Source organism: Centropristis striata, chromosome 24 (genome assembly GCF_030273125.1).
Source record: "Centropristis striata isolate RG_2023a ecotype Rhode Island chromosome 24, C.striata_1.0, whole genome shotgun sequence".
NCBI classification, from domain to species: domain Eukaryota; kingdom Metazoa; phylum Chordata; class Actinopteri; order Perciformes; family Serranidae; genus Centropristis; species Centropristis striata.
Window position 1 is genome coordinate 8,578,689 of NC_081540.1, and position 14,622 is coordinate 8,593,310.

Genomic DNA, 14,622 nt, shown 5'->3' on the forward strand with positions numbered 1-14,622 from the left:
TAAGGTGTTTCAGAGGTTCATAACACTTGAACACTGAAGTCTATTTCCATGTTCAACTATGTCCCAGAAGTTTTTGCAGCAATTTTTGTGTTGATCCCATTCGGTGCTTTTTTCATTTAAAATGAAAGGAGAAATACTATACTGTCACAAGGACACAATTACCCTAAAATAAAGGGAGTATTCAGTCTAAATTACAGTTTTTGCTGATATTTACATTTAAATTTATTGTAGAAAACTCTGATATTTTACCGTAAATTAAACAGATTTTTTTTTACAGTGTAGATTTCTTATAAATCATAAGGCAAAGTGATGTCTTCTCCATTTGTATCATTTCATTATTGCTTCTACCTATATGTATTTGGAATAATCAAATAATATATTATATATATATATATGATATATATATCATATATATATGATATATATATATATATATCACTTGTTCATTTTCCTACTTGTCTTTGTCTGTGAAAGCACTAAATTTACGCTGTTTTTAGAAGGTGCTATATCAATATAGTTTGTGTTACTATTATTAATTGTTGCTTGTGTTTTTTAGGACTGAAACTCATCATGGATCTCGACAGCATCGGTAAACTTGGTTCTAATGTGACTTTTGGGATAAAGTTGTAAATTATAATCAAAGATGCTGTTGCCTTTCAGCCTGTTATTATTTGTGGTTTGTTGACTGAAGATTTTATAGTTTTTCATTTGTTGTTTCCTTCAGAAGGACTAAATGAAATCCGTCCGTCCGTCTACAGAGTCGCCATGAAGCTTCTGTCTCTACAGAGACTCTGTCACAGTCAGTTATTTATTATTATCATAATATGTATTATTATTATGCTTTATTTATAATTATACTGTATGTATTATATATGAATAGTTGTTATACTATGTTATTATGATGTAACAGTTATATTTATACAACTATATTGATTATGTTATATTATTATACTATTTATGATTATGTTATATTATTATACTATTTATGATTATTATGCTATATTTATCACTATTTTATTTATTCATATATTCTTAATAATAATTATTATACAATAATTTTTAGTATTAGATTGTTTATTTATTTTATTATTTTCATTGTGACATACTGATAATGTGTTTTTAATATTAAAATTTTCATATTTGTGTTTATATTTGTTTTCGGGTGCTGATGTTTGTTTGTGTTTCCAGTGGATGTGGTGTCCGTTCGTCACGTCACGGCGGCTCTCCGCTCACAGCAGGAAGTGGAGCTAAACAGACAGGAAGTGACTCGGACTTTGAATAGGATGTTCCACAGCGTGTCACAGGAAGTGCCAGGTCATGTGACTGTGGAGGCTCCAGAGGAAACCTGCAGTCTGATGTTCAGGCTCAACGACCGGTCTGTACATCATATATTACATGTTGTTGAATATTTTTATTACATGTTGTTATATGTATTATTATATATTGTTATATTATATGCTGCTGTATATGTATTATGTGCATATGTCTGTATTTCAGGAGCCAGTCTGGTTTTATTTCAGCTGCTTCTCTTCAAATTTCTCTCATCGCTCTGTCAGCTGAAAGTCTCCTGCTCAAATACACAGGTGTGACTTCCTGTCTTTTTGATTCCTTCACAATAAAAGTGTAGCCTCAAGTGCATCTGTTTCTTTACAATAAAAGTCTAACTTCTTGTGCAGCTTTGTTGCAGCTTGCAGAAGACAGCTCAGGATCAGTCAGCAGGTCTGGACTCAGATCTTTGCTGCAGGACCTCAGCCAGGTAAGAAAAGAAAAAAAAAGATTTACATTTCCCAGCATGCCCCTCTCCTCCAGCTTTCTAACCTATGTGTGTCTAGGTTCCTGCAGCGGTGCAGGAGGAAGGCCTCTTCGGGTGCGTGGAGGCTGCGGTGAAGTCGTGTTTTTCCGGGGTAAGAACACAAACTGCTGCTGGTGATTGGCAGTCGCCATGGAGACATACTGACCTGTGCGTGTTTACAGGTGTTGACCCCAACAGCTAGCAAAGAACACGTGTTGTCGTGGCTGCAGAGCGAGCCACGCCTGTTGCTATGGTTACCCACACTATATCGCCTGTCAGTCGGTCAGAACGTCCGTCACGCCGTCCGCTGCCACACCTGCAAGGCCCGCCCCATCACCGGACTCAGGTGAGCCAATGCTGGCCAATCAGAACACTCCTGGAGGTGAACCAGAACAGGATGATCTCTAGTGTGTGTGTGTGTTCAGGTATCGCTGTATGAAATGTGTGAACGTCCACCTGTGCCAGAGCTGTTTCCTGACGGACAGACACACGAGGAAACACACAACGCAACATCCAGTGCTCGAGTTCTGCACAAAGGTAGCTACACACACACAGACATAGACACACAGGTAGACGGACAGGTTTAGTCTATAATTTTCTGTTTGTGTGTCAGCTTGTTTTGTTGTAAGTTGTAATACTTATGTAATGTGTTTTATGTTTCAGCCCACCTGGAAGGAGTCTTTGTCCTCGTTAGTTCACAGTGCTCGTTATACCCTGTTGCCACGGCGATACACTCAGAGAGAAGCTGTCAGGAGGCAGGTGCTGATGTGGGTTGAGCCAGGGGAGACTCAGGACAGGTGAGTCTAGTGTGAGTTCAAACATCAACACTCATTAAAGACATTTTTTGTGAGTAGTCTTTGCTTTGCAGTGCTCCGCCCCCCTCTGATGCCCCGACACAATGGGCTGCCTTAGCTATCAGTCACAGCCCCTCCTCTGACAGAAACGTTTCCCAGGATGCATCAGTGCAACCTTCCTGCTCGTTTTCGTCCAAAGCTTTGCAGACAGAAGATGACACGCTGACTCAGCAGGTGACTTCTGGAGTAATAATAATAATAGTAACATGTTGATGCTATTGTTGTTGTTTATGTTGATGTTGTTGATTTGTTGTTGTTGGTCAGCTGAAGGGATCCGTTCTTCTGAGTGAGGTCAGAAACCTGCAGAGAGACAAATGGTGAGAAACCAGAATGAAACCATCACAAACTGGTCTGGAGTCAGTTCATCTTTTTCTTCTTTGTTTGTCTTCAGGCTGATGGAGCAGCAGCTGCAGGTGTGGAGACTCACCGTCCAATCAGAGCAGGGCATCCTGGAGGACAGGTGCTCTGAAATGGAAGTTACCATGGAAACTCTGAGAGAACACAACCTCCGTCTACAGCGCACACTCACACAGGTAAACACACACGCCCCATAGGGGTACACCAGGGCACCCTGCTGGAGCCATACCTGGGAGGGGAGCCAGCAAGTGAGTGCACCGTTAGCCAGGTGGCAGGCAAATGCAGGTTCCTTGGCGTGCTGAGCCCTAGCTTGAAGACAGGCTCTAGGGACATGAAACAATTGCAATTGTAACAATTACTTCCTTGGCAGCGCACACATGCACAAAATGAAGCTAATCTTTTTTTTACTTGCATCTAAGCCGAAAGAAAGACCAGACAAATTCTGCTGAGTACCTGGCCATTACAGAGTCCCTAAGTGGGGTCTTGGAAGGGGTACCAACTGGGGTGTTCTACTGCTGCAGTGGGGTGATTGGGACAGCAGCCTGCCTGAAGGCGTGTTATGTTACTGGTATTCTGTGCTCACCATGGCTTGTCCAAAACAAGAAAACCCGAAACCAGAAAACCTCATGCCAAAGATTAATGGTTGATGTTGTTATTGTATCATCAGATCTGCGACCCTATCAGCTGATCACCATCTGGTGTTGAATTGGAGTGGGGAAGGCTGTGGGACAGACCTGGCTATGTAGTGAGAGTAAAACTGGGGATGTCTGGCAGAAGACCCTACCCGAGAGGTTTTCAACTTCCACCTGAATTTCTCCTGCATCCCAGGGGATGGTTTGGGACACGGAATCTGATTGGGTCATGTTTAAAACCTCCATTGTTGAGGTGGAGGAGACCAGCAGTGGGTGATGGCTGGTGGTGGAAAGAACTCTAAGGAACTCCTGAATCCAGCCAGCGTGTCCTTTGTTGAGTAGACAAGTCTTGTTGAGTCTGGGGAAGACGTATCAGTATCCATGTCAGAGGTCTCTGAGGTAGTCACAAACCTCTTTGGCATCAAGGTGCCAGGTGCGGATGAGAGTCACTCTGAGATGATGAGATTATACATATCATCTAGTCTGGGAACATCTTGGGATCTAGGAGGAGCTGGAAGGTGTTGTTTGGGATATCTTGCTTAGCTTAAGTTGGAAAACAGAAAGGTAAATACATTCATGTGAGTAAATGTTTGTCTTCTGCAGGCTCTGAACAACATGGAGGCTCAACAACCTGTCCACAACATGCCACCAAATGTTGACACAGAGAACTCAGGGGAGTTGAAGAACTGTGAGAACACGGAGGACTTGAAGAACTCGGAGAACACAGGGAGAGAAGACCTGACAGCAAGCTCTGACAGCGAGAGAAACACAGAAGAGGACGACATGTTGCTGAAGACAGAGGACGAGTGGAGCGAGGAAGAACTACAACTTCCATCTCCCACAATGCATCAGGACTCACCTGTGTCACATGATATCCAGGAAGAGGAGGAGGAGGAGGGGGAGGAGTGTGCAGGCGACTGGTTTCACTGTCGTCCAATAAAACAGGATGGACCTGTGGAAGTAGAGCAACAGAAAGAGGACACCTGTATGTCTGAAGAGGAGGATTGTGGGACGTGTAGTCCAGAGCAGCTGCTTAAGGAGACTGTAGAGAGACTGAAGACTGGGGTGGAGACAGACAGGTGGAGAGAGAGACACACATGTAAGTCAAACATAGTAATTATATTCAAGATATAATATTAAATAAATTAACATTGCATTCACTGATGCTGAACTGAATTTTCCGATTTATTTTTTATTAATTAATTATTAAAATTTTAACTCCAAATTTTCTGTCTCTAGGTGAGAGGAAGAGGGTGGAGCTTCTGCAGGCTGCAGCCCAGGTGGGAGACTCGATACACCAGCTGGTGGACGCCATGAAAACAAACACATACTGAAGACTGTATTCAGATTATAAAATTCAACATATATGTTTATTCAACATAATGTATTGATATAGAAACATGAGTGTAAAGGTATAAAATATCAAACAACAGTACCTGAAGAAATGGTACCAGGTCTGCCAACATTATAATAAAATAATTTAATCAAACTCTGGATTCATTTTCTATTTGTGTGCACAGGATGTTGTTTAAATAAAGTTAATTTCAATTCTGATAACAATTCAAATGTAGGATTTTCAATATAAATTAATGAAATAAAAAAATGTAAATTACGGATTACGTTTTTTATTTTCATGTTTCTGCACACAAACATAAAATGACATGTTGATTCTTTTTAATAGTGACATCATTAAACAGAATCCATATAAAGTCCAGCAGCCTTGTTTACAAACGGAATCTTTTGTAAATGCGGCTTTTACCGGGACAGGTACCCTGTCCTGCTACCTCCGCCCCCTCTCACAGCCCCGCCCCCTCCGGGCCCTCCCCCGGCGGGGTGAGGGCGAGTGAGGTGGGTCTGTAGGAGTGGGGGCTTTAGTCCTGGGTCCTGCCCGACGCAGACCCTCTCTTCTGGGCTGCGGGGGCGTGGCCTGGGCCCTGGTTCTTCTCCTAGGGGGTGGGTGGTGTGTCTTGTCCCTCCTCCCCCCCTTTCCCCGCTCTAACCCGCTGTGAGGTGGAGGGGGCGGGGCTTGAGAAATCCTGCCCCGCCTCCTGACTGTGTCCTGTTTGTTAGTCTGTCCACTCAGGAGGAAAGTGTCCGACGACCTCTGACCTTTGACCCTGGAGGACCCCACAGCTCCCTCTCCCGGCAGCCTGTCAGCGTTCAGGTCCGGACTCAGACTTCTGAATAGCTGACGGACGCAGGGTGGCGGCGGGCTGGAGCCTTTCCTCCACACGAAGCTTCTGGGAGGGTTTTTCAGGATGCGGTTGCTGCTGGGGTCATAGAACCTAACAGGAAGCTGTTTGTATTTGACCTTTACCCCCTGCTGGTCAAGCGGCCGCCTCTTCTTCCTGCAGCGTTTAGGGGTGGAGCCCAGTGCAGGTGTGTCAGTGGGGGCGGGGCCTGAGGGGGAGCAGAGCAGGTAGATGAGAGAGGTGCGAGGCTGCAGAGGTGTGATGATGTTGGAGTACGACGAAGGCAGGGAGCGCCAAGTCTGCACCTCAGGAGTCCTCTCTGCTACATCCTGATTGGCTACTGAGACGCTGGTGGGGGGGGCCTCCAAAGCTGTTTGGCGAACAGCTGGGACAACCAATCGGATCGTCTGAGTGCTGTGACTGACTTTGACCACCTGAAGGAACAAAAACAGGTGATTGTTATTTATTTTTTTTTTAGGGCATTTTGCAGCTTTATTGAGAGAGAGAGAGAGATACTGAGAGTGAATGGGGGAGACAGAGGGGAAGACATGCGGGAAAGGGCTCCGAGCCGGATTCGAACCCGGGCCGCCCGCTTACGAGGACTGGGCCTCTGTGGTACGTGCTCTACCAGGTGTGCCACCGGGAACGCCCCAAACAGGTGATTATTGAACTTTACTGTAACTTGAACGCAGGTTCTGAAAACTATCCGTCATTCTCACCTGACACCTGGACGCCACTCTGAAGGCCCGCTTCCCTCTCTTCCTCCTCCTGATGCATGACGAGTCATCGTCATCCATTAACAGCAGGGCGTTGGTGTCTGACTCCACCTTCTCATTCTCACTGCCCCCTTTCTTGTTTTGGCTCCTCCTACCGTACCTTAGAGCAATGACATGAACAAAAAAAGTTCCGTCGCTTTAATAAAAATAAGTATTTTCAATAAAAGTCTATAAAACAGTACAGGTAGAAAAGAGTACCAGGAACAGACGCTCTACCCTTCAAGCTCTTTCAGAACTATCAGATGAAGATTTTGCAGAAGCGGGGAAGAGCGAGACTGGAGGGAAAGACCTTCTTCTCGGGGCAATGGGTACACTGCCAAAAAGATGGACTTCGAGACTTCGCTGGATGCACTGAACACTCCTGTGTAATTTAGGATCAAGGCTGACCTACATTTTTTCTATGACCAATGTGGTTCACCAACAAGTATTTCAGGAATCTCGTCATGAGCTTCTACCAAGAAGGATTTATGACAGTATGGTATCAGCTCAAAGACAGTATCACCATGTTCCATCTATCTCATCATCATTTTTGAGTCCTGAGTCCTTTGGGTTAGGAGCAGGGGAGTTTCATCAGCACAAGGTACATAGGAAGAGGAAGACCATCAAAGCTCTATTTGATAATCCTGGGCTGGTATGCACCGGATGAGGTTCGATGAGTCTATATATTACCTTGCCAGAGACTCTGTGTCAAAGTAGCAGATGAATCTCCCCCGTCTGAACTGTCGGACCAGTTTTTCAACCTTCTGCTCATCCTCTTGTTCGATTTGCCTCCAGCTCTTCCCCCTGAAGGATTCTGGGATATGCTCCGGGGCTGGCAGCACCGCCTCTATTGGCACAGTCCAAAAGCCCTGGTCCTGTTTGGACTCAGTCCCTGCTCGCTGCTCACTGTTGAGGGCGGAGTCAAGTTGGTACAGGTATACCTGGTCCTCCAGATCCACCTGAGCATCCATCAGATGGCTCAGGTCCCGCCCCTCCACCTGGCTGGCCTGGACAGGTGTGTCACTGAGTGTTTGTCTTTGCTGTAAAACAAGAACCAAGACAGAACAATGAAATCCATCACACTGGTGCCATCGGTGTGACTCTGACCTCCTCCAGCTTGAAGACAGGTACCTGTACAGGTGAGTCCCAGTCGTCACTCTGTGTTTCCATGGAGACTGGGAGGCTGAAGTGAAAGCTCTCTGTCTCGTCCTGCTGCCAAGGAGTTGCAGAACTGACTCCATAACAACACATCTGGATCACCTGATGTTTAACACAAACAAACATTTGATTAACTTTGATGAACTTTTTGCATAACTCTGATGAACAGCTGACTGAAAAAGAAAGACAAACCTCCTCTATGGTCTGATCCACAGAGTCACTGTGGTCTGAGGAGAACGCCTCCTCTTTATGGGCCTCCCTCCTCTCCTTCTCCCAGCGCAACCAGGGCCTGGACTCTGTGAGGGGCCAGGGACCAGGGCCTGAACAGGGTCTAAACTCTGGTCGGAGGCTAGGCCTTGAACAAGGACTAGGGTCTGGACAGGGCCTGAGCTCTGTGGGTGGCCTAGGACTAGGCCTTGGAAAAGTACCAGGGTCAGGACAAGGTTTCAGCTCTGTGGGGGGCATGGGCCTAGGCCTTGGACAGGGACCAGGTTCTGGAAGGGGCCTGTGCTCTGTAGGGGGCTGGTGACTAGGCCCTGGACAAGGGCTAGGGTCTGGACAGTATCTCATCTCTTTGGAGGGCCGGGGACTAGGCCTTGGACCAGGACCAGGGCCTGGAGAGGGCCTGAGCTCTGTGGGAGCCCAAAGATCAAGGTCTGTATCCCTGAGGCATGTCGGTTCAGATAAAGAGGAGTCGCTGGTTTTCCTCCTGTTTGTCTTTCTGTGAGCCTTCCTGTGGACAGTGGGAGTGGCCTGATGGTGTGGGGGCGGGGTCTTTGAATGTGGGGTCAGGGTATGTGCTTGTGAGGACTGTGTGTGCCCTGCAAGGATGGGCCCTCCCTCCTCCTGCTCTCTGATTGGTGCAGACAGCCTTTCCTTACTCTCCCGCTCTCTGTCTCCTTCTCCTGATTGGCTGTGTGTTCGGTTGTCTTCCTTCCGATTGGCTGGCTGGCAAGAGGCGTCATCAGAGCTCGGCAGGTTTTCACGGGTGCCCAGGGACCGGCTGTCTTCATCAGAGAAGCGGAGTTCATCAAGCTCCTCCCTTGGCAACGGAGGGGCAGAAACTGATGGGAGGTCAGCATGAGATGGCCTGACGGGGACACAAACATTACATATTAAAGATACACGGGATGGATATTATCACCTCTCGTCAGGTAATAAACAGGTAGTGGTGCAGTGTGTTTGTTAATTTACCTGGGGCCGTTGTAGCGGTACGGGTGCATTTTTTTTTATTCACCCGGGGGCGTTGTGTATTCCAGGAAGCAGGTTAACAAACTGTAACCTAAAATTTGACTAACTCTAAGATGGGAAATTCCAACTCATTCTGAGTAATGCTCGTGCACGGCGACAATAAAAAGCCATCATCAATGGAGCACAGATACTACGATTCTCCATGACAACAGCTAAATAGCAGGTTAGGTTCTCAGAGTCAGTTACCACGGCCTCCCTTTCTGAAACAGGATACCCAGTTTCCCTCATTTCAGGGGTGCGGTGTGTTTGTTCTATTTACCTGGGGTCGTTGTAGCGGTGGGGGTGGTGCTGCATGACATCCTGCAGGAAGCGCTCAAGCAGGGTTAGTTTGGTTCTGCTGCCGCTTGCGGAGGAGACGGTGCTGGAGCCTCGGGAGGACGACCGGACAGAATCCAGGTGTCTGAGACTGGACAAGTGCTGAGAGAAGACACATATGATGTCATTAACGTAGTAAAATCTGATTGGACAGCTCAGGTCACGTGAGTGAGTGATTCAGGTAGGAAGTCTGTGTGAGGTGCACCTGGTCCAGGTTGCTATAGAGGACTCTGCAGTACCCACAGTAACCCTGTCTGCTGGGCTGACATCTGGATGGACCTGGCTGAGACTCCGCCCACATCCTGTCAGACAGAGAGAGGGAAAAAAACAAACCCGTATTCAGTATGCAGACCTCACCGTTGGTGTCTGTTCCTCATGCTAACATTTAGCCTGCTGGTTATCTCAGCTGCTGTGAGAAATGACAAACAGGGCTCCAATACAATAATTATAAGTTTCTGAAGGTTGTTTCAGTTTTCTTATCAAAAAGCAGAACGTCAGGCAGTGAAAGAAAACGTGTCAAATGTTTTGAATTTTTTAAATTATGAGGAAACTGAACAAACTTTGGTTGTTGGAGGAATCTAGAAACATGACTTCTAATAGCCCTGATCAATATTGGAAAAAAATCGACAGGTAGACTCACCTGCTGGTAGACTCCACCTTCCTCTGGTCACCTAACACACACAGTATAGTCAGTGCATTGAATGAGAAATAAAGTATGACATTATCACAGTGTGTTTGTGTTTTTACCTTCATCAGAAGAGCCTGACATCGTGCTGCTGAGTCGAGATCTGAAACACGTTTTATTATTTATTCATTACTATTACACGGTTTTCTTTATTGTGAATTTAAAATGTATTTTGTATTGTATTTATTTATTACATTATTATCCAGTTAATGACATATCACCTGGAGGTAGTGCAGTCAGTGAGTGATCCATCCAATAAGGGCGCTCCATGCTGCAACCAAGAGTAACCAGGTAAGAGTTTCAGGTGAAGAGTCCATGAGCCTGAAGAAAGAAACATGTGATTTACCTTTATTTATGTCCCACCAGCATTAAAACTGCTCTCATCAGACAGCTTCTTAAAAAACACACATTGGATCCTGGTTCTGGCCAGTTAAGGACCCATCTCAAACCTTCCATTTATCTAAAAGGTGCTGGAAAAACTAGTGGTTGCTCAATTTCACAACCATCTCACACCAAACAGCCTTTACAAAACCCTCAAATTCAAAACAGCAGTGCTAGCGGTAAATATGAATAATTGGTTTGAGCAGTTTTTTGAAGACAAAAGTCCAAATTCTCTGATTTCATCTTCAATGTGAATATTTCTGGTTTCTTTGTTCCTTTATGACAATAAACTGAATATCTCTTTGGCTTGTGGACAAAACAAGAGATTTGAGGACGTTATCTTGTGGTTTGGGAAACACTGATATTTTTCAACATTTTATTGAGCAAACAACTAATTGATTAATCGTTTAAATAATCAACAGATTAATCGATAATGAAAATAATTGTTAGTTGCTGCCCTGAAGTATTAGGAGAAAACTTAATACACTGTTATTGGTTATTTATAAGATAAACAAGGCTTTAATAAAAAAATATTTTAAATCACTGATCTATGGTTTTCAATTAATACACTACTAAATATCTAAAAACGATAGAAATACGACTGCGATACGAAAAACATTTAAAATAGTCTCTATCAGTCTACAATTGTTAATGGCTGTAAATTTTCTCAAAGTTTAAATTTATTTATTCTTAAAGGGGACAGGTTCTTTTATATGCTCATTAAACTGTGGTGTAGAGCACAACCATTATAGACTACATTATAGTTTCAATTTTATATATAGAGACAGACGTTTATTCTTAATGACAATTTTAATAAAAAAAAACATTTTATATCAGAACCTGATCTGTGGACCAATCATGGGGCAGATGTAGGCCGCTGTGATTGGCTGATGCTCCATCTTGCGCTCTGATTGGCCGTCTGTGCTAAGCTAACTAGCTGCAGCGTTAAAGGCTCCGGACTTAACCCAGTTCAGTTAAACCGGGTTAAGTCCGGGTGGAACCGGGCTCACTGTATCCATGGCGACGCTGCTGCGTCACAGTTACTAGCTGTTGTCGTTAGAAACCGGCTAACTGTTAGCATGCTGTTAGCGGAGCGCCGACAATCCTCCGGAGAAACGGATTAGCTGGCTTTGCTTCATGACTCAGTGTTTGAGTCATCGATAATCGATGAGTTTGTTTACCTGCAACTGTTTGCTGTCGTTGTTTACTTTCGCACAGATTAAAGTCTTCTTCCGCCGCGCGCTGCTCTGCCACTCTGTTTAGTTTCCGGTCTGACTCTTCTTCTGATGTTGCCCTTTCCGGCAGATTCTGACAGCAGCAGCAAGTCGGTGCTGCCGCCACAGACCGGAAGGAGAACTGCACCCCGATTATTGATCTGTTATAAACTTCACCATTACACGTTTTGAAACGCAGTTAATCAATTTTTCGCTTTATTGCCGAGTTTAGAACCATAATTGTCCTAAATAACATTCACTTATTTAATTGGGAAGCAAGATATCACATTAAGCTGAATATAATTTGGTCTCAAAAAAAATAAAAATAAAATAAAAATAAAAACTAACAGCTGCAGCACCACTCGCTGCTCCATAAGAATAATTCAAAGAGTCAATGGTTTGTGTTGAAGTGCTTTTTATTAATGTGTGTTTGTTTTCAGATCTTGTTGAAAGCGGCGACGTCCATTGACTGAACAAAGTCCTCAAAGGCTGTGATCTGCTCCTCCAGGATATCTGTGCCCACCTGACCACACAAAAAGAAATAATCAAAACACATGGAACACAATGAGGTGTAAAGATTTCAGAGACAGACAAACCACTGACCTTGTCATCTTCAACTACGCATCCGATCTGCAGCTTCTTGATGCCATAACCGACGGGGACAAGTTTGGCTGCAGGACAGAAATAAACAACTGTCACTTACTCTAGTTTCCCCCTGTTTTTATCTTGTTTTACAACACAGTTCTTTGATATTAGAGATCTTTTGTAGGTGCTGTGATCAAGACACATCGGTTCTCTCTGCAGTTTTCAGATCATAAAAGTGACATCATACATTCAGCCGAAAGATGGTGAGTTAGATCATCATCAAGTCTGCAGAGACTCACGATAACTGCCCAATGGACAAAACATTTTATTTAAGAGAACTGTGTACAGGACTTACACTGTCCCCAGACGAGGCCGTCCATCTGAATACTTCGCACACACTCCTCCAGCTTTGCCATGTCTGTCTCGTCATCCCAAGGTTTGACGTCCAATAGGATGGAGGATTTGGCGATGAGGGTGGGTTCTGAGGAGGAAGAGGAGGAGTTAGTTACCATGGAACACAGTCTTGACTGATACACAGAAAGTGGAGAGACTCAGTCAGATAAAATGGTGTACATCAGGCGTCAGCCGAAAGATGGTGTAAGGTTAATCATCACGCAGAGTCAGCTTGTAACAATTTGTGCTGTGACTAAACGTACTCTTTGACTTCTTGGCAGCGTACTCAGCCAGCCGCTGTTCCTTTAGCTTCTCTGCCTCCTCGTCCTCCTGCAAGACACAACGTAGGAAACAGTTAACAAGCGCCACGTAGGCAACAGTTAACAAGTGCCTGTTGCATTCAAGTGACCGATGACATCACAGTGACCTCACCTCGTCATCAGATCCGAACAGGTCGATGTCATCGTCGTCGTCATCGTCTTTTTTGGCGGGGGCAGAGGCGGCGGTGGTGTCAGCCACCGAGGCGGGGCCGTACTGACCCAGTGCCTTCTTTATACCTGGGAGGCTAGCGGACAGGAAGAGGCAGGGCTTACTGTGCTGCTGTCACACCCACATACACACGGCCTGATGACATCACCAGTCCTCACCTGCTCTTTTGGCTCTGGTATGACTTGATGTGGTTGTACCAGCGGAGGGCGTGGCACAGGTCTGCTGAGGGTGCTGCAGAAATCGCCTCGAAGACTGCCACATCAGCCTGAGAGGGGACAAACCTGCGAAACAAAACATTTATTATAAAAACATTTAAAACAGTTTTAAGAGCATCTGATATTGAGTTTATTAAAAAAAATATACATGATAAAATTTAAATACAATTATTCTGGGTCAAAAATGAATCATGGGATTAAAATATTAAATGTTACACCTCCCCATCTAAAATAATTTTTCCCGCACAACTAATACCCACAATCAGGGCAAATTTGGCCAATTTCCCTATTGACATAATAAGTAAACATAACCTGTGTTCACTGGCAACATGTGAAAAGTGCAACTGTACAGCAATTAAACCCAAATTGAAGGTTACTTAGACATGCTGCCACGGTCAGTGATTGAACCACTGACCAGATAAGTGGGCAACCAACTGAGCCACAGCCAACCCATTTATTTAACTTACCATTGACAAATATTTCCATTAAAATTATGTTTAAACTGTAAAAAGATGGCCTTCAGCTCATTTACCAGTTTTGCATGCAATTTTTTCCTCCATTGTTGGCAGAATGTTACATCCTTCTCTGCACAGTATCAAAACATTTATAGGGTTTGCATAGTTTGCAGTAGAGAAGTGGTGGCCCGCCTGGAAATATGGATAGTTTATTAAATACAGCAAATAAAAATGCATTTTATTTACTTCTGCACATGAATTTACCAGTAAATAGTATTGTACCCTTATAAACTAACTGCGGTTAAAACACTATACATTGCTGTTCTTCAGCAGGTAGCTGTAGTTATTGAAGAGTTTTAAAGATTACATGCTCGCTACAAAAAATAAAGTTACACGTAGCGTTAGCACCATGTGGCTCCAAGCTAACAATAGCACGAAGCTGCTTCTGCACATCAAAACAGACATAAAGCTTCCCACGAACTGAACTTTAACTGCTGTGTATACACTTCAGACTTCAGAGAGAGAAGTTCTGCTCTTTTAAAGCTTCACGTCGGGTTTTTTTGTCACATTTTGACACTTAAACTCCACTGACAGCCACTCAGCTAACTGTTAGCAACAGCACAGCTAGCTCACCAAGGAGCCAAGATGGCGGCCGGGCGCCGACAGCTTCTCTCTGCAGAACTTCCTACTGAGTTCTACTCGGTTCTGACGGGTTCTACTGTTCTCACCCGTCGATGTAGCTGCGCTCCGACAGGAAGTCATTCAGCACTTTGAGCCCGGAGGCTGATTTGAGGTCACCGAAGCCCATGATGGCGAAGAAGAGTCGGAGGAGGAGGAAGGAGCCGCCGGAGGAGTCACAAGAAGAAGGAGCGAGGAGGCGTGTAGAGCAGATTTTATAC

At 44.7% G+C, this 14,622-nt stretch overlaps 3 protein-coding genes across 4 annotated transcripts; 1 reads left to right on the top strand and 2 right to left on the bottom strand.

Moving 5' to 3' along the window:
• The first annotated feature begins 437 nt into the window (after positions 1 to 437).
• dytn (dystrotelin) lies at positions 438 to 4,984 on the top strand. The gene is made up of 14 exons (XM_059328202.1): positions 438 to 589; positions 725 to 799; positions 1,189 to 1,375; positions 1,498 to 1,583; positions 1,677 to 1,756; positions 1,833 to 1,904; positions 1,975 to 2,138; positions 2,218 to 2,329; positions 2,456 to 2,589; positions 2,661 to 2,820; positions 2,911 to 2,963; positions 3,038 to 3,179; positions 4,239 to 4,734; positions 4,875 to 4,984. The coding sequence occupies exons 1-14, from the start codon at positions 571 to 573 to the stop codon at positions 4,967 to 4,969; spliced, it is 1,875 nt and encodes a 624-aa protein (XP_059184185.1). The 5' UTR covers positions 438 to 570; the 3' UTR covers positions 4,970 to 4,984.
• On the bottom strand, positions 4,978 to 11,629 carry zdbf2 (zinc finger, DBF-type containing 2). 2 transcript variants are annotated; one of them, XM_059328200.1, is made up of 11 exons: positions 11,554 to 11,629; positions 10,213 to 10,312; positions 10,054 to 10,094; positions 9,947 to 9,977; positions 9,512 to 9,608; positions 9,251 to 9,408; positions 7,933 to 8,830; positions 7,714 to 7,842; positions 7,273 to 7,622; positions 6,547 to 6,703; positions 4,978 to 6,261 (listed from the first exon to the last, which is right to left on the bottom strand). In XM_059328200.1, exons 3-11 carry the CDS (start codon positions 10,073 to 10,075, stop codon positions 5,416 to 5,418), a joined length of 2,688 nt encoding a protein of 895 aa, XP_059184183.1. In that variant the 5' UTR covers positions 10,076 to 10,094; positions 10,213 to 10,312; positions 11,554 to 11,629; the 3' UTR covers positions 4,978 to 5,415. The 2 variants fall into 2 exon arrangements, with proteins under 2 accessions (XP_059184183.1, XP_059184184.1); XM_059328201.1 differs by lacking the exon at positions 11,554 to 11,629 and adding an exon at positions 11,213 to 11,541.
• Positions 11,630 to 11,984: 355 nt separating this feature from the next.
• On the bottom strand, positions 11,985 to 14,610 carry eef1b2 (eukaryotic translation elongation factor 1 beta 2). Its single transcript, XM_059328203.1, has 7 exons — positions 14,452 to 14,610; positions 13,212 to 13,334; positions 12,997 to 13,129; positions 12,828 to 12,894; positions 12,527 to 12,652; positions 12,190 to 12,257; positions 11,985 to 12,109 (listed from the first exon to the last, which is right to left on the bottom strand). Exons 1-7 carry the CDS (start codon positions 14,529 to 14,531, stop codon positions 12,023 to 12,025), a joined length of 684 nt encoding a protein of 227 aa, XP_059184186.1. The 5' UTR covers positions 14,532 to 14,610; the 3' UTR covers positions 11,985 to 12,022.
• Positions 14,611 to 14,622: the final 12 nt, after the last annotated feature.